This window comes from Macadamia integrifolia, chromosome 6 (assembly GCF_013358625.1).
Source record: "Macadamia integrifolia cultivar HAES 741 chromosome 6, SCU_Mint_v3, whole genome shotgun sequence".
NCBI classification, from domain to species: domain Eukaryota; kingdom Viridiplantae; phylum Streptophyta; class Magnoliopsida; order Proteales; family Proteaceae; genus Macadamia; species Macadamia integrifolia.
In genome coordinates, this window is record NC_056562.1 from 39,251,651 (window position 1) to 39,271,218 (window position 19,568).

The 19,568-nt window shown below is 36.4% G+C and overlaps 2 protein-coding genes across 3 annotated transcripts; one reads left to right on the plus strand and one right to left on the minus strand.

The window, feature by feature from the left end:
• Window positions 1-2,796: 2,796 nt before the first annotated feature.
• On the minus strand, window positions 2,797-3,975 carry LOC122082868. Its single transcript, XM_042650673.1, has one exon. The coding sequence runs from the start codon at window positions 3,770-3,772 to the stop codon at window positions 3,077-3,079; it is 696 nt and encodes a 231-aa protein (XP_042506607.1). The 5' UTR covers window positions 3,773-3,975; the 3' UTR covers window positions 2,797-3,076.
• A 10,037-nt stretch (window positions 3,976-14,012) lies between these two features.
• LOC122081193 (protein TILLER ANGLE CONTROL 1) lies at window positions 14,013-18,752 on the plus strand. Of its 2 annotated transcripts, none has more exons than XM_042648207.1 (5): window positions 14,013-14,155; window positions 14,275-14,344; window positions 14,433-15,034; window positions 17,439-17,580; window positions 18,536-18,752. In XM_042648207.1, exons 1-5 carry the CDS (start codon window positions 14,150-14,152, stop codon window positions 18,553-18,555), a joined length of 840 nt encoding a protein of 279 aa, XP_042504141.1. In that variant the 5' UTR covers window positions 14,013-14,149; the 3' UTR covers window positions 18,556-18,752. The 2 variants fall into 2 exon arrangements, with proteins under 2 accessions (XP_042504141.1, XP_042504140.1); XM_042648206.1 differs by having other exon boundaries at window positions 14,037-14,155; window positions 14,272-14,344.
• The last annotated feature ends 816 nt before the right edge of the window (window positions 18,753-19,568 follow it).

The following is a 19,568-nucleotide window of genomic DNA, read 5'->3' on the forward strand; positions in this document are numbered from 1 at the left end:
TAGTTAACTGGTCCGCGGACCAGAAAACTTTTGTCCCATAAAATATATGAATGGTCAATTACATCTGATTAATAAAACCCAAAAGGGCTTAACAAAGGTTCTTGTCAAACATCAATTATTTATAGGAATTTTATTTGACCTCACCAACTTGATTAAGATACCATATTTCCATAATAATGAAATGTTGAGTGGTACATTTTATGTAACTTTTAACAACTTTCTGTTTTTGTCTTTGATTGAAAATTTTAACCTAAGGAGAATGGTGTGGGTCATATGATCACATGAACCCATTACCCACCCTTACTTATCCATGTGTGAGAGGCAGCTATATAGGGATTGCATTCGGCAATCAGTAGGCAGATTCACTTGAGCCCAACTACCACGGATTCAACTTGGGTGGGCTTGTGCCCAAGATTTTTCTAGTTCAACTGGCCCTTACTGCATAGTAATGTTACAGCCTCAGGCCCAAGTAGTCAGCTCAATCAACTTGGGTGGGCTTGCGCGTTATGATTGGGTGATTCTTCGATACGCTGTGGGCTGGGGCTGGGCATCTAGGTTGGCAATGGCGCTGCGTAAGGACGATCCAAAACGAGATCAATGAGCTGAAGAAGCAGATCAAGTTACCCCATCAGCTGAAGCTACGGCATCGGTTTCCCTTTCGCCGGTGGAGGCCAAAATCCAGTAGCTCATTGAGGTATATTATCAAGCACATACAGCTTTCTGGCATCTGTTGATGGAGAAAGCCATTAAACATTTAAACCCGAGCCTAAAACCTGAAACCTTGAAATAAGAAAAGTGAAACCATGAGTCCCCCACCTTGAACAGGCGGTTGCAAAAAAGCTCAAACCGTGGGACATCATAATGGACTAAATTTTGGAGATGGTTCACTGTGATCTAGCTCTCCTGAAAACATGAAAGCAATTGCCAAAATATTTCCAGTATATCTAAAATCTTAAAAAAAGTAGATGTTTAGAATAAATTTTCGTGACTCGCATCAGGGGCGTTTGCCCCGTTAGTATGGATCAACCAATTGATCAGATAAGCTCAAGCAGGAGATGCTAGTATATGACCAATCTAATTTTCCATGAATTACCAGAAAAACGAGTGTTCATATGGCTTGTTTCATTCCCACAATTGCAAACTACGAACAATTAATTGTTCCATTCACAGAGGTAATAAGTTTCTGCAAGGGAGCAGACAATTTCTCATCAAGTGTTTACACAGGGAATCAGTACCTTTGTCACCAGCTTGTGGCAACTATTGATCTGAAAGCATTGAACTGCATAATAACCACTGTTAAGTAAATGATCATTCCAAAATTCAGGAGACGAAGGAGTTGCAAAGGGTTCCTGCAGAGATCGACACTTTAATTCAGGTTTGATGCTCTTGGGATTTGGGGTGTTTGAGTCGGTCCTGGATCAGGAAAGCTGTTTCCAGGATCACATCTATTTGCAGGAGCAGGTAATGACTAATGACCAAAATAATGCACTTTCACCAACCAAAATGCATATCCATCACCTACTCATCTCATACAGATGAGCTTCAGATCCTTCCCCCAACAACCCCCACCCCCAAAAAAAAAAAAAAAAAAAACCTGTATTGTCCAAAAGAATGCATATCATTACCTCCTTCCTGTCCCACAGATTCCCCAACCACCCCCAAAACCAAAAAAACCCCATCAAGGGACCCTACAGCATTTGTAGTTAGTTGCTGTTGCACATCATGTAATAGGGAACTTATTTTACAATATGGAGAGAGCTCAAAGTCTTGAGTTTTCTCTGTTTCCATTCCCAATTCAACTCAATCGGGTGGGCTGGGGAAGTTTGCATGCGGAATTCTCATCCGTAATTGCTTCATTTGCTCGTATGGTTGTTCTGGTACAGCAATCACTGTGTTATGGGCAGCTAGCTACAGCCACGCTTGTTCCTTCAATGCAGATGGGAAGCGAGACAGCAAGGAGTCTCCATATTGCCTTGAATGCTTCGAACGTTCTGTTCTTCATCTGAGAAATCCCAACAGGAATTGATATTCTTTTCAAAGTGTTCAAGGTCACAAAATTGCCTTGAATTCAATACCACAGAACATGTGAGTTTGTTTTCTCATTCATCTGTTTCTCTGTATCTGCATTTGCAGTTTCAATTTATGTTCTTTTCTACCCCCACCCAACTCCTATTATTACATGGTGACTTGCATTTAAAACATTTTTCCAAGCAAAGTGGACAATAACATCAAAACTAATATAAGATGCATTGAAACAGGCATTTGTATCGAGAAACATGACTAAGTTTGTTGTGAACTTGTTTTAACTTTAGCTTTGATATAGAACTCTTCATGATCAATTACTTGGTTTTCGCCCATGTATATCGTAAAAGAGCTTGTGGAATGGAAGATTTATTAAGGAAGCTATTTTGTTCCTCTTCCATTCCCATCAATTCCATGAATGCTTTCCATTTCTTCAAGGCTGTTAACTATGAGAAAATCTCAACATAAATGTGAATAATCCATGAAAGAGGGTGTTTCCTTGGTCAAAAGAAGCTTTGCGTTAACTCCATTAACAAAAGATAAGATGCTATGATCTTTGTTCTTCAATTTTATATCTTGTTCCCAATTTGCAAACAGGTTTAGTTTTGGGCCCTCATCCTGATTCAGAACAGAACAGGCCACAAGACTTTCTCCTGTGTTCTGGACTAAAGAACTAAACCCATTCATGGATGGCCATCAGGCCATCTACACGAGCTGAAGCCTAAATATTTAAATACTCCTTTCATTTGTAAATAATGGCAAACCAAAACCAAGGAAAGCAGAAAAAAATTGGAAAGGCAAACCTTTCTTCTTAAATTTCCAGTCTAATAAATACAAGTTGACATCAGTATCAATTCATGAAAAAGAGTTATTCAACCATAATTAACAGAGACAAAGGAATTCCCCTATGAACAAAAGTTTCAAAGAAATTAAAATAAAGATAAAAAGAGGACCTGGAATATTACAATTTCCTGTGAGGAACGTTTTGACAGGAGATGCATCACTAAATAGATTGAGAGCGACAAAGTGATACGACCACCCGGGGTTTCAAGTTTCAGTCTAGAAAACCTGTCTTCTGGAAAACAGCATTCCGGACACGGCGCAGATCCCTCCCTTTGAGTGTCCGCCCCACCCCTTCGAACATAGAGAAAGTGGTGGTATGGGACCTTGCCACGATCTCGTGCGGTGGCAGCATCTCCTCCTCAGTGTCCTCGTCATCCTCGTTGAAACTCCCCAGATTGGAGGATCCAGGGCCTCCATTGACAAGCCCTCTAGGCCAGACTGGAACGTTCACTGGAGCAGACTGATGAAACTTGGTTCTGCCTGAAGATGAGTTTGAGAAGTCCTCTGATCCCCCGGAGCGTGGGATTGGCACCGGTGGAATCGTTCGTGCCGCACTAGCAGCGGACAGAGAAGGATTCAGGGATGGTTTTCTCTGCACAAGTGGGCGGCGGTCGTCGGACAAAGCTGCCGAAAGACCGAATCTTTCCGGCCGATATTGGTGGTAACGGTGATCGGGAGGGGAGGCGGAGAGTATTGTAGAGGCGGCGGAGTGAATCGGACCGAGGGAAACAGATTCGTGGGAATCGGAGAGCTCAGCTGACCAAACCACCTCGCTTTCGTCCAATTCGAAGGGCACCGAATCAGAATCCGGCTGTTTTAGGAGGCCAAGGAACCGGACCGTCGAAGACGATGAGCTGTTCTTATGGAGGGAAGCCATAGGCATCTCCATCTCCATCTCCTTTTCCATATCGAAGAAGAAGAAATTGGAATTTGGGGATTTGTTCACTGATTCCTCTCGAGTCTCGACTTCGCTCCACAACTTCAAAGAGCAGAGAAGGGATGAGACAGAGGAGAGATGCAGATGAGATCTCTCGCTTGCGAAAGGGAAGCGAAGGGGTATTTCTACTTTGTAGCCCCCCGGCTGACTCTCTCTTTCGCTCTATCGCTCTATCGCTCTGAGGAGTTTATGGAGAAAAAAAAAAAAGTTAAAAAAGTTCTTGTAGCATGAGCGGTGGGGTGACAGCTGGCAATAATGTACGTGGCAGCTTAGGGTGTTTTGCTTTGTAAGCGAAGTCCGAGGTGTATTAGTTCGGGACACCTGGCGAGGTTTAGAAATATGCTGGTTGATGACGTGGAAGTGTGACATGGCATCCGATGGTAGTGATGTTGCGGTGGCAACAGGTGGGCTTAAGTCTTTGTGAGTTGTGACCCTCGAGATTCCGATCCGGTTGACGGCCTTGAGGCTTCGGCTGCACGTTCGCGGTTCCAACACCAGTGACGTGTTCATTTTTTATTGGCAATTTGAGAGGTCAATAAACGAACACGTGTTGAACCGAAAGATTCTTTTGGTTATAGAGCCCAATGATTGGTCAGATTGTCATGCCAAGCTAATCTTTGGCAAAGCGGCGGAAATAATGAGAATGAGAAATTCATGTGCCACTCCATATGGGAAGTGATGTCAGCATTGATCCAATCTCTGAGGTTTATTTCCATTGTATTCATAATCGGTAGTTACCTTTCTTAAGCGCACATTCCACGTCACTCCACATCACTCTAAGATATCTTTGAAACGTTTTGATTCTCATGGCCATGTCATCTAAACTTTTAGACGAAGTTACAGAGTTACAGCCAAAGATTTACTTGTACTCTCTTCACTTAATGGAATAGGAAACTTAATTTGAGGTTGATCATATCCCTCTAGTGTCTTGATGAATTTTTCTACGCCTCTATTGTGGGTAAGTAAAATTTTATTGGACGTATGATTAAGAATTAATAAAAAAAAAAAAGGAAAATTCATTTTAAAACTCTCTTGATTGAAGTATATTTTTAATTTTTTTCTAGCTTTTCTCATGTTTTTTTTTTTTTTCTCTACATAGATCTAGCATAAGGTTATTCTTCTGGTTGTCCAGTGAGAGTTGCCTGACACTTCATCCTATTTTTTGGGTTTGAAAATTTTCACTTTTCACTTTTTTAATTCTTTTCAACTAAACATAGATGTCACTGCTAGTCTTTCTCACTTTCTCCATGCATTACTACCCTCTTCATCCCCCTCCCAACTCTCTTGGAAAGAAATTATTGACTTCTAACATTTTGGGGGAAAAAAATTTCTTCTTTGAAACAATCAAGAAGTTCTTATAAATTTTAACAAATTGCTTAATATGAAAATTTCTCTATTCATGAAACAATTTATGATGATTCTAATACTTGTCTGGAATTTAAAATTGACCAATGAGAGTGTTTCACATGTGATAAATCAGAACAAACCTTTGGGCGACAGATAGTCATTCAATATCATAATTCATTATTTTTGGAATCATAACTTAAATGAGAAGTTCTCTGAACAATCAACAGGAGCACATCAATGAGGAGCAATGAAATGATTTCATACATTGAAAGATATAGAAGTTATTCATGTGAGGAATAGAGTGTGCTAACATATCTTCCACAGAAACGATTTCTCAAATCTTAAAAAAAGATTGATGTGGCTGTGACAAATTGTTTGATCTCATAGGACAAACCATATCCAGCGTTGAGCCTTTAATAGCGTTTGTGGATGTGAAGGTCTTGCCACTTCAACACCTATACTGGTTAGTGTGGCAAATTTGCTGATGTTAGCTAAAATGTTTAAGAAAAATTTAGACGTAATGTAACGCAAAGAATCAACTCCAAAGGCAAGGAATTGAATCAGCAACAAGACCTTGCCCCAGCAACACCAACTCTGTTGTAGACTTCTATTGCTACCATGTAATTTCATTTCAACAGGCATAATGATGGATTAGAAGAAAAAAGTTTAAATTAAGGATTTAAATCACAGTATCGATCACTAATTCACTATATTGGTCTCCATCAATATTGATATTGATACAGATACTAATATGGAGCAGTTAATTGGGTTTTATTGGATCATTTTACCCTCAAATTTGGATGAAAGTCGATTTTAAACTATTTTGCCCTCAATACATCGATACAATATCAATACTTAATACCATGGTGCAGATCATACTTATAATATCGTTTTAGGTATTGATATCGACCATTTTGGACCAATATTAGATGCATATTTAAAAACAAACCATTTTGACTATTTCTATCAATCCATATCATTATCAAGTACCAGTGATACTGATACCACTCAGTATGATACCAATATAAATTGCAACACCTCATTTTCTATATAGAGCTCAAAATCAATAAGTAGTATTGGAACCACTCCTAGCAGTTGTTAGGACCTTATTGCATTTGATGTATATGGTTTCCTAGGGTTAGTCGCGATCCCAATCTAATTTATAAATTGAGTAAAAGATTTACACAACACTAGCTGAAGAGGGAACCTTTCCCTATATAATTAGATAAAATTGGTTTCCTTCACTATTAGAAAAAGAAGAGAAGAAAAAACAAAAATTTGTGCGAGACAGGAAGAATCTAAATATAGCTGTAGACAGGAAGAAGGAAAATTTGTGAGGTGTAGCAGAATGAACTGGTATTTAAAATGACTCAAGTAGGACCCTTTGCTCTATAAAAGGGTACAAAATTTTCAGTGGAACGTATTATCAATTAGAAGAGAATCAGGAGAGTAGCTTTTTTGAGGATGCTCAACTAGATTTGTGAAAGGCAACAAATGTGGGTGCATGTCACTTCTGCCTTTAATTAGCCTTTTAAGGTTGTATTGCATACTAACAGAGAAATAATTTGATAATTGATATACTAATATTTTTTAAATAAATAAATTAAGGAATATTTTTTACTTCATTGTTAGTTGCATGGATCAAGATATCTGTATCCTATCCTGGAAATATATCAATATAACTGGTATCCACTGAAAAATTATTATTATTATTATATATATATATATATATATTTTTTTTTTGGTACGTCACTGTTCATTTGCTTTTTTTTTTTTCCCTGTTTTTCACTTGATCATTTTTTGTATAGATAGGCCTCAAAGAGAGTTGAACTCACGATCTCTTGATTGTGAGATGTTGGTCTAAGCCAACTGAGTCACTCCCTTGACGGTGATAAGAACTTACTTGATTATATTCCGTTCTGAGAAACCTTCCCCTCCAATTTTATGGAGCTTATTTTCACGAAAAAATAATTTTATAGAACTTATTTCCAACTTAATTATATGAATGGAATTTGAGCAAACTTGTCCCCAATCTGACTACCAATAGGTGCAATTTTAGAGGATTCAAATACCACATATTCTGGCATTTCTTCTATGACTTTATTTGAAAAAATATGTTTAGGGGACAACTGTATCAAGGGAAAGGGTTTTTAATGCAAACGGTGTGGGAATACATCAATGAAGTGTGATGAAACAAATGATTTCAAACATAAAAGGGCAACACGATCATTTTATATAACCTGAATAGATATAGAAAACAGAGGGTCCTAGCCTACCTCCCCTTGGCACTTCAAGAACTTCTTCCTTGAATTAAATAATGATTGATACGTTGTCCATTTTCCCCCTTAATCAATAGGCAACATAATTAGATTATATCCAAATAACGAGGCAGTCTAATCACTGTAAGAGGTTGGTTATTGATGTTCTTTAGTTGATGTTTAGCATAGCAATAAGTTGGGCTATTGACTTGGGCTGGCCCAAAACCATCGTGAGGATACATATCAATTTTCATCCTTGACCCAAGACAATCTTGGGCTCATGTTTCCAAAACTAAACCCCCTCATCCAAATAACTTCATTCTTACAAGCCCAAAGTTTTTAGAGAAAGCTTTTCTCCGTAGTCCATGAAGGAAAAATTCACTCATCTAGGTTCATTATTATTCTTCTATCGCATGAAGTTGTTAGTACCCTCAATTGTTTTTTATACAAATTTCAAGGCACTCACATCCTACAGTGAAGGAGTTCCTCTTTCGTCGTGGGTGAAAGGAGACTATTCAACCTAGGGATGTCAATTGGTTGGGCTGGGTCGGTCTCGGTTGGGCCTATGTCCTCGGATCATGACCTAACTATTTAAGGTATGGGTCAATCTCGGTCGGTGTCGTGTCAGGCTCGGTTAGGTTCCGGGCTTCAATCGTGCTTCTCCTAATCAGGCTATAAATCCGGCGTTAAATGGGGTAATGTACTAAGAAAGCCTTAAATGGTCTTCACCTTTCTCAAATTTAAGATACTTTAATTTATTTAATTAAATTATCAACAATTTTGAAAATATATTACACTTAATTACAATCAATGATTGATAAAATATCAATATATACCATATTATATCCTAAAAAATCAACATACCTATATAAACTGTCGGTTTGAATGTGTCGGTCCAAGTTGGGCTTGTAAACAGGCCAAGCCGGGCTGGTCAGGAGGCCCATCGGGCTTATCCCTTGCACTGTGTACTACCTATATATTAACAGGCCAGGCTTAGGCCCGACACATTTATTAATCAGGCCATAAATGTGTGGGGCTCGGTCGGGCTTACCGATGCAGGCTTGGAATTTACACCCCTAATTCAACCCACCATATACATATTGGGAGAGGGTTCTTTGAGCAAATGGCATAGAGGAGCACAAGTGGCACATAATGATTTTGTACGTGAAAGGGCAATGAGATCATTTCATGTAAGAAGGGGGGAGAGAGAGTAGCAATGCACTCCCCCTTATATGGGAAAAGGAAGAAAACCCAAATCTCCTGTAACACACATCTTCTCATAAATTAAGATTGATACACATATTCTTTCTCGATCTCTCTCTCTCTCACATTAAATATGTGGATCTTTCTGTATGACACATTAACACTCATTGAGTTTTTTTTTTTTTAGCTCTTCACTATTGCCTTAGCATTTAAGATGCCAATATAAACAAGAGCTATAAACAAAAACAACATACCGACCCCTTGGGATACTGTTCCCATGCTTACTGCGGATGCTTTTAGCCCGACACATTGTGGGGAAGTTCTCACAACATGCATATATAGCCATGCATACAGCTTTAGTAGCTATTAATCTCATGAGATTCCCAGAGCACGCAAGAGCCAACAGGATATGTCCTCTATATGAAGTTGGCCTTGTTGTCTTTATTATTTAGAGGTTGACGCAGGAGGTCCCATGCCCCTCTCTTATAAAAGGTATGTTGCATACTTGCATGTGCCATGGGATAACAGTTACTGGTCTTGAAGACTGGCCTTTCGCTAGCTAGTTTGGTAGTAGGCGTTTTTTGTGGATGTGATTTGCCTCTCTATTCTCTCTTGTATTACCAAGTCGTTGTCTACATTGATAAAGTAAGTGGAGTGGGATTCAATAATTACCAGAAAAAAAAAAAAAAAAAAGATTCAATGGACCTGGTTTGATGGCTATTTATGAGTTTTTTTTTTTGGTAAATATGTTATAGAGTGATCATTGATCAACCTTACATAGATGAGATTTATCTATGACTTAGGACTTTGATCTTAAACTCAGATTTAAGGGTATCAATTTAGAACGGAAATTGAGATTGATTGTTTAAAATTGAAATGACATAAATTGGTTTGATTTTGGTTTTAAAATATAGACTTTGTTCTTATATCGAATTGATTTTACTTTTGAGATTGAAACCATCGTGTTTGCATTGAATTGAATTAAATATTTTCTAAGGGTTTTTTTTCATGTCCCTATGCTCTGCGAAGTACAATGTTTTACTATTTCTTATATGATAATACATAGATTAGCCCATGTGGATAGAGGATCAGGCAATGGGCAAACATCTCATTGGTATGGTTTCAACTTAAAATGAGTAGAGGAAGTAGCTAAAATTACAAACTTGTCACTTTTGTTTTGTTTTTTCTTTTTATATATTCATATCCAATTGATATTATTTTGGTAATTTTGCTAAAATTATGAATAAGAGCTTGAAAAACTTTCCATGCTTGCTTTGGACTAAAATTTGACCATTTAGATATGAGGTCATATATCATATGGACTAACTAATGTAATGCCAAGAGACAAATTGGAAACCCATTATTCGCTAGAAAGGACGATGGTTCGAAGGATTTGTGTGTTTTAAATTATCTTAATCAATGTGGATGATGATTATTAATTTTTTTTTTTAAATAAAATTTCTATTGCTTTATAATGTTTAGAAAAATTTCGTTGAAAAAAAAAATTTTAAAAAATGTTGGATGGAACCTAACAAAAAGGGTGAAGATGTAAAAAAGTTGGCCTCAACATAAAAAATAAGACCCAAACTGAATATAAACAAGGTCAAACCAAATATAAAACCAAATAAACTTTGAACCAAATCAATTCGATTCTAGTTTGAGAATAGGACCTAAGCTGTACCTTTAACCTAATAAAAATCAAATCAAAATTGAACAAAAAAATCAAAATCAAACTGATTGATACCCTTGACAGATTTCAACAACGAAATACAAATCTATGAAGATTCAGAAAAGAAGAAAGATGTCAAGATTCCTTCATGAAATCTGTTTAAGGTCTACAGCTAGTAGTGTTGGGTATGTATACAGAACCACCAAAAGTTGCCCAACAAATCTCCTAACCACATAGAACAGAACAGAGACTTCACTATCCCTTTCTCTCACTAAATAGCTAGGCTTTCTTTATCTGTTTAGTTTAGAGCCATAAATTTTTTGTACTTGTAGAAGAAGAATCCGAAGTGCTGGAGCCTGTAGGTATATTATTGTAAGTTTTAAAGCAACAACAGGTACATCAAACCCAACACTCCATGCTCTCTACTTTGTTGTTTTTTGGCTTCTGCTACAACCCGACGAGTGCCAATGGTCAAAATGAGATTATTTTAATAGAGGAGAGTTTTCTGTGCCAGAGCATGGCCCCTACTCTAGTATAGGGCAATGGAAGTGCATGTTAAAGAAAGTATCAATAGAGGTGAAATTTTGACTTTCATGGTCTCGTGGCGATCATTTCACCCCACCTTTTTGTCTAGTGTAGGTGTTACTCTGGGACAGAGTTCTTTTTCCGTACTCGTTTGATTCTTGTATGGAAACTAATGTTAGGGCATGTTTTGGTTGATTTGAGTTGATTTTTTTTATCAGAATCATAGCTTGGCTCGATTTTTGACAATTGTCGTACAATGGAGGGGGGAAAGACCCACATATTTGATTGTTGATTTCTTTCACCATGGATGATGAAAAACTTTCTACTTCCTCTTATTCAAATGTTTTGTGATCATTCTGATAAATTTCGAATCATCCATTTATTGGATTTTTTTTTTTTTGGTATTCCGTAGTGATTTATATAATTATTATAACAAGATAATTGGATTTTTTTTTTATCTTGTATTTTATAATGCTGGACATAATTAATTTTGAACTCATGTATATTTTGGTCAAGTTTTGAATCCTAAATTATTTTTCTCACATGATGAAAAAGCTATGATTCTCTCATATGGATATAGGCATTCTCTCACTTTTGCCGAAGTCCCAGATTCCCATCTAAATTAGACTTTTTTGCACTATCCGTCTGAGAAAGTTGCAATGGTTTGTTTTCATCGCTTTCTTCTCGACCCCTTCTCCCTCCCCTCTTCTTCATTTCTTTACCCTTCCCCTTCCCCTTCCCCTTCCCCTTCCCCTCCCCCTTTTTTCCCCAACTCCAGTACTATCCACTTTACAACATTTTCTTCCAGCCAAACGAAGCAGATGGGATGTTGCAGCGATTCTCTTGTCTTCTTAGTTTTCCTGTTTCCTCGTCTTATTACACATGGAGCTGATACCCACTTTCCATACTTCCTGATTCCACATTCCCTGTTATCCAAACGGGGTCTAAAGCCGTAGTCATTACCCAAGCAAAACACACGGCCATACCATTATCTGATGTAATTGTATAAGGTGAATAAGTGTAATTATCAAATTATCCCTATCTAAATTTAAAATTGTGGGGTTTTTTTTTTTTAAAGGCCCAAGAGAGAGTCATGGAGCTTGTTCATGGATTAGGGGGCAAAAGTGTAGGTGTACAGGATTGAGTCGATTGACTGAGAGACCACTGTTTTAACTTTTAAGAAAGAGGGAGAGGAGGGTGAGGGGGGAGTTGTGACTTGTCAGGCACCGACACGTGACATCCAACAGAAGTGGCCAAAATCCAACTGGGCTATTGGCTTTTCTTCTTTGGATAATTTTTTTTTTTAATACCAAACTTTAATTAGTATTAGAATATTTTACAACACAAGAAGAGTGGTTACAGAAGAGGAAAACAAATCAGGTTCTCGCACGAGACTGATTTATGAAGATGAAATTCATTCAAAGAAAAATCTTATAATAGATTCAATTTGTATAGATCAAATTGTATGAGAATAATCCTCATACGGTATTCTGATCTGATTCCAAAGAAGAGTTATACAATAATAAAGAAGATATAAAAGGCAGATAAGCAGAGTCCCAGGTAATAAAGAATTTATAATTACAACTGAAAATAGCTGAAGTATATCTATTCCATGATTGGGACAAACATGATTATACTACTATTGAGAGCTAGGAGAGATCCTGGGATCAAAGGGGAAAGTTCTGGTGGAACAAGTAGGAAGGTGGAGATTGTGAATTAAGAGAGAGAGAGAAGCTGACTCCTTACATCATCAATCGGCATAGCAACATCCATCTTCGGGCCATTGACCTTTGTTTGTTCGTCACAACCCAATTGGGTGAGGATCCAAATACTTCATCCTTCATGGAAGAATAAAATAATTTTATATTAAATACAAATTTTCGGAATGACCCTCTTAAAAATTTGTAAATAAGTAAACCCCGAATTCTTCTTTTCACATGTAAAATTTTAGCCTAAGGCCCTAAATAGATATGCAACATCTCAAATCATAATCAACAAAGGCCATATCTTCATTTTCATTTTTACTAGTAAAAAAAAAATGTATGTATTTTCAGGGAAACGAGTGCACATTAGGCTATGCATTCATCTCCGTTAGATTCCGATGGAATGGTTGAGATCATCAATTATTTGATTGGGTGTGGGCTGCCGCCGTTTTTGGCTTCATGAGCTAGGTACCAAAATGGAGCCCGAATCGAAAAAACGATCGAAAGAACCATGAAGTCGGACCGAGCTAACCAAACTCTTTATTAATTCAATAATAAACCAATAAAAAAACCCAAAATAGACCATTAAAAGAGACCAATTAGAGATTGTAACTGGCCGGATCATCAGCTATGGATTTGGATTTTGTAGATGACCTCTAGTTGGACAAATTTGGCGGTATGAACTGATATATGTAAGAACCAAAAAAACGGATAGAAACAGGATTGAAACGACCCCTTTTTTTTTTTTGGTTGAGGGTTAGTGTTGACATGGTTCTAAGTATCTATTACGAGATTGGCCATAACATATTGGTATTAATCGAGATTGATACTGATATCTGATCGATTTGAATTAATTACCAATATAGTTTTAAGGGTATAAAGGTAGAAAAATATATATTTTGTTTAAAAAAATAAAGATAAAAATGATTGATACGCATTAATTCAATTCATATCAATATCAAATTGATGTCGACAGATACCAATATCAATACTGGTACAGATAACTAAATCCATGAGTGTTAAGAGGTCCTTAGATCCTCGTGTAGTTGAATAGTCCTACGGAGTCACGATCATACTTTTAGTAATTGGTATCAGATTGACCTATTGATCGCTATTCGGAGTGGCCGATATTATCTGATACTGATTCCTGATTGAACCCATATTATCGTACTGACACACAACAAGGATACGAGGTAAAAAAAAAATTGCGGCAAATCCATTAAATCCGGATCGATACGGTCGAACCGGATCCCGATACGGAAATCAATGGAAATTTGGATTGATGGATTTGATTTGATTTGAGTTGATGGTTCTTGGGGCGGGAGACACCAAGTGAGGGATATAAGTTACGCCATTTAAGAGAATTTTGGCAAACATCGATCGTGCCAGCGGGACCGTACATCGTGGCTCTTCAAAAAACTGCTCACCAATAACCAATTGAAACCTGGCATTATTGTGGGGGCCCCTCTTCCGATTGACAGGTGTCTACCATATAGAGGTGCCACTAAGTTGGCGTTCGTTATGTCTCCATCATCTCTCACTTTACAATCAAGCAAAGCTTCCTTTAATCCTTTCTTCAAAACACTCTCCCTGACATTTCTTTTCCGTTCCTTTTGATCCGTAAGAAAAGTTGCAGAGAATAATGAAGGTAAGGGGAACCAAATTTTATTCCTCCATTGTTCTATACTATACTATCTTTTTCTTCCTTCTTGATCCTTTCCATCTATTTTGTTCGATCTCTGTTTCTTTTGTTTTCCTTTGCAGCAGATCTTCAACTGGATGCACCGGAAATTTCACTTCAACGTGGAAAGCAATTCTTCATTTTCTCACATGAAAGGTCTTTGAATCAATTTATAACTTCCAAATTAGGAATGCTACTAGCAATCTACTGATCTTTTCTTAAAATTTTTGAATTTGATATGCAGATGAGGTAGAACAGAACGAAAAGAAGCTTGAAACGGTTACAAGCGAGAGCGACACGGACGCGTTACTGTCGATCGGCACGTTCGGCTTCGATCCCTTAGAACTCTACAACCACTTAAACGGAGATTTCGTCGAGCACATAGAAGACGACGACGACGAAGACGTAGCAGATGAAGATGAAGAAGGAGAAGGAAAAGAAAAGCTGAATCCTTTGGTGGTTGAAGTCTTTAAGGGAGAATTGGATAAGGTATTGCGTTCGAGTTCAGTTTCAGTCAGGAAACCTGATCTGTCAACAACGGTCGATGATGACATTGATACTCCTCTCCTTCGGTTTCTGGAGTCAGCAGAGCTCCAAACCGACCATGAGGACTTGAGTTGGGAAGAGACGAAGAAGAAGAAAGGAGAGCGAACAACACTAGCGGATCTGTTCTCAGCAGAAACAGATACTACTGCGGCAGCTCGGGGGAAATCGGATTCGATCATTGTTCATCAGCCAGGTCGCCTCGAGAAAACGAGCTGCAGAAAAAAGCACGGCCTATCATTCGCCAAGAAGCTCCTGTTTCGTAAGGACGATGATTCTCTTCCAATCACAAAACTACACCGAGTAAAGTTCTCTCTCTCTCACTCATTTCTATATGCTTGATTCTATTGAACACATATCCAAAGTTGTCCGTCCACCTCATAGGCTAAGGCTGATAATGAAGGTTGGTTGGTTGGAATTTGAAACTTCCAACCAACAAAAAAAATTAAAATAAATAAATAGTCCGTAAGACTTTTAAATCTATGAAAATAAAAGGAAATTTTGTAAGGATTGATGGTTACATTTAGTTGTCATCCGATGCACGGATGATATGAGGAAAAGGATAATTATGAAAACTATTTTTCTTTCTATCATTTTTTCCCGTTACAAGAAAAACTGTCCTATTGTACAAAGAAAGGTAAATTTGAAATGACTGATTTGGAATAAATTTTTTGTAAACCTCTTAAACACAGAAAAAGGGGACAAAGTTTTATGTTCATGAGAGGCCTTTCTGCTACAAATACAAGAGCGTGCAATGACTATCGTACCCTTGTGTGCGGGTGCAAGAGCCTCTCACGGATAGAAAACTCTTGCCCCACAAAAAATAATAGAAAAGAGAGAAATGTGAGACCACATCTGGGTGTCTTTGATTCCAATTGCATTTGAGAGTTCATGAAAATTCATATTCTTATGGGTCCAGATTGCCATTTTCCAATTAATAATGAACTAAATAATGGGGGCACAAACCTTTCCTCCTTGAATATTGACTCATTGATTTATTGAAGGTCATTTTCATCGCTTTGAGTTGTACATATGGTACCCAAAATTTGTAATAGTGGATGGTTACACTTAGCTATCACTATTTACTTAGTGATCAAATGATATAAGATAAAGGGTAATTATGAAAGCTGACATTATTGTTTTTGGATTTTTACTTTTTACAAGAAGATTGTCCGTATTATGTAAAGAAAGGAAAATTTGGTATAATGATAGGAATATTGTAACCACTATGATTATAATCCACCATGACTATAATGAGCAAAATCCAAAATCCAAATAATAATAATTCCTAGCTTAAACTCATTGTGGTACACAATCTCTATAAGCCCCTTAAACGTAAAAAATAGAAAAGAGAGAAACATGAGATTGCATCTGGTTCTGTCATCATTTCCTTTCCTTCCAATTGCGTTAGGAGTTCATGAAACTTCATATCATTGTTGGTCCACAATGTCATTTTTTAATAAATAATAGACTAAATAGCGTGCCTTGTCACTCTGACCCTTGTTCCTTAAATATTGATCCTCAAGGTCATTGTCATCACTTTCAGTAATACATTTAGTACTCAAATTTTGTAAAAAAAAAAAAAACTTTAAAGGGGTTGTATAAATGACACCCCTATAGTGTATTTAAAACTTGGCACTTTCTTTTGATTGCCTCTTATCTTATTCCTAAAAGTTCTTTTAAGTGATAGAAAAAAATGGTTTTCAAAAATAATTTGAAAGTAACTTATCATTATGTATTGTCAGAAATTTGCATTGTCTTGCACATTTTCTGAGTATACATGTGAAATGACATAATTTATCCTCATTAGAAAAAAAATATATATTATAGTAAAAGAGCAACAAAATAAAACTACAAATTATTTGACACCTTAAGAGATATCAATAAGAAAATCATTTCCATTGACATCAAAATAAAGGTCTCGTCTTACCAAAAAAGAAAATAATAATAATAATAAAGGTTTCATAGAGTATATGATGGAAGTCATTGAGGTTTCCATTTTTCAGCTTTTTTTATATCTATATTAGTATCTTTGTACTCATCATTTAGTTTAAAATTTAAACATATTTTAAATATAAATAATTAAGTCACTTGAGCTATTTAGTCGACATGTTCTGAGTGTAAGCAAGAGACATAGAGGTGGTTTATTTTGTAGATTTATTATTCAATTTTTGAGAAGAGAGAAAAATTAAATTGAATTTTTTTTTTTTGCAAAGACATAGGATACGCTGATAGTTTAACATCAAATTTCCCTTTAATATATTTTTAGTAAATTCTTCTATATTTCTAATCTCTCTTTCATTAAGAAATGATGTACTCGGTGCACGAGGCTCCTACATGTGCGAGGTCCTAGGAGGCTAGAACGTCTAGTCTCTTTCTCATTATCACACATAAAATATATATATATATATATATATATGATCTCTTGACAATAGTTGTTAGTGCAAGTTGATTGGTAGCCTACCTTTGGCCTGCAAGAATTCAGACCTTCACCAAAAGTTTACGTATTTGAAATCTAATGAAATATGGAAATTTCCATAAGGACATAGGAGTCTAATCTGAATGCTTATGTTAAACTAAACTTACGTAATTGCTTATTAATGGTCCTAAATCTAAGAAAAAGTTTTAACGTAAGGCATCTAAAGTGATTCTTCTTTGACATTTTATTTTATTTATTTAATTATTATTATTTTTTTATCATGCCTAGTTGATAAAGAAGATGTTGAAGAAGAAAATCCATCCAGAGCTCCAAGGAAAAGTGCATGGAATGAATGGCCTGCTCAATACTCCTAAGTCTGAGAAGGAAGAAGGAGATGCTACTTTAAATGAATCGTTGTCCCTGCTTCAAGGTAATTCTACTTCTATTAAGGAATATTCAATGAAGATTATGAGGTATCTTTGATTTTCAATGAGAAAGTAATAACAACTATTTATAATAAGCGAGAAATAGGGGAGAGGGTTTTCTGAGCAAAAAGTATAGAAGAGTTTGCATACCAATGAGATGCGCAAAATGGTTCCATACATAGCAGGGCAACATGGTTATTTCTTATGGAGAGAGAGAGAGTACCCTTCCCTAACGGCTCAGAGAACATTTTCCCTTCTAATAATAACCACACTTTGAAGAAAGTGATTAGGGTTTAAGATGCATATATGAGTAATTTTCAAAGCAAAAAGACTACAAGAACAAAATTTGTCTTTGAAGCACCATGGTGTCTTACACTTTCTCAAATCATTTTTTAGGAGGGAAAAAAATAAATAAATAAGATATAAAATGCGAGAGACCATGAAGTACCTAGGGACTCAATGAAACCTTGCCATTTTATTTTCGAGGAAGTGATTCTCTGTTCAGAAATGTGGTTATATCAGCGCTCTATATGTTCATCTCTTTTCTCACCCAAATAAGAGATAGAGAAGTCTTTTTATATGGGAAATAGAGAGATAGACACATAGAAGCATCGAAAAAGGCCAAGCTCCAAGACAAACCAAAGAAGATTGGATTCTCTATTGTATGGGCCCATCAAAGAGACATCCTCAAAAGTCAAGTAGATATAAAATTCCAAAATAAAGCTACAAGCCAATATAACAAAAAGTTGGGTATGATCGTGAAGTGTATGTTTTTTTTTGGGTAGAGTGAAGTGAAGTGAAATGTATGTTTACGATTGTCATTTCAATTGTCAAATAGGCATAAAATGATAACTTGTAATATCAGTTTTTGCCTTGTCCGGATAGGACACGAAGGGTGGCCATACACATACAAGACCCAACTAATTTTTCTTTTACCTGATTTGCGCATGCTCTCTTCAGGTTGTGAGATGGATAGCTGATGTTTGAAGCAGTGATTTAGTAATTTGATTCAATGGAGATAGAGTTTGATCTGGCATTTTTCACTTTGTTTGTTACTTGTCAACTTGGTTTTGATCAAGTAAATTAGAAAGACTGTATGTGATTTAATCAGTTGAGAGTATGGATCAACCTGGACCTAAATTTATGTATATTTCTATTTGTTTTGTTGTTACTCTCATCATCATCTTTGTCATTATTATTATCATTATTGTTACTATTATTATTGTGAAAAGACAGAAAAAGTGCAAAACTCAATAGGGACCCTCCCCCCAACCCCACCCCACCCCACCCCACCCCACACCCAAAGTAAAGAAATGCATATCACCAATTAGGATTCTATTAGAAATTTAGGTTGTATTTGATATGTATTTTACTAATAGATTTTGGGTCTAGAAGACATTTTGAAATCTGATTCTTCTCTCTCTTTCTTTTTTTAAGTTTTAAAATGTATTCTAAACCCATAATCTATACATTCGGTCGATTCCTCTCAGGCTTTCATTTCTATATGTTTAGCATATCATATTCTCTTATTAGAATAATTTATCATTTTTCTTTTCATAAATTTTCTTATGATGTTATCCGGGGAAAGATCCTTCAAAGTTACTTTACAATTTTGTTTAACTAATCTATTCTCACCAAATTTGTTGGGGAATGTCCATGTCAAGTTAGCTTCTACAATTATTTTTTTTTTTAATGAATCTCGTTCTTCTTTAGAAACATACAACATGCTACCAAATTTGTTAGGGAGGGTCTATGTCAATTTTTTTTTCCTTTTGGGTGGGGGAGGGGGTTAGTACTAAATCTATTTTGAGGTACCTTCTAAGTTCTAAGAAGGCCAAACCAAAGAAATCCATCAGACCAAACAGAAATCAATCAGATTGAACTCTTCATCAACTCGTTTATGTTTTTGGTTTTAGGAAAAAGTCTCAGTTTAGTTCGATTTCATTTTGAACCAATGCAATGGCTGAAATCCCAAAAATTAAAAATATTTATA

Bases quoted from the DNA above. Each gene is read 5' to 3' on its own strand.
- LOC122081193 (XM_042648206.1), top strand. The intron at 14,345-14,432 runs GTCTTTGAATCA...TTTGATATGCAG, and splicing joins TTCATTTTCTCACATGAAAG to ATGAGGTAGAACAGAACGAA. The intron at 15,035-17,438 runs GTAAAGTTCTCT...TATCATGCCTAG, and splicing joins CAATCACAAAACTACACCGA to TTGATAAAGAAGATGTTGAA.
- LOC122082868 (XM_042650673.1), bottom strand. From the start codon at position 3,772: ATGGAAAAGGAGATGGAGATGGAGATGCCTATGGCTTCCCTCCATAAG.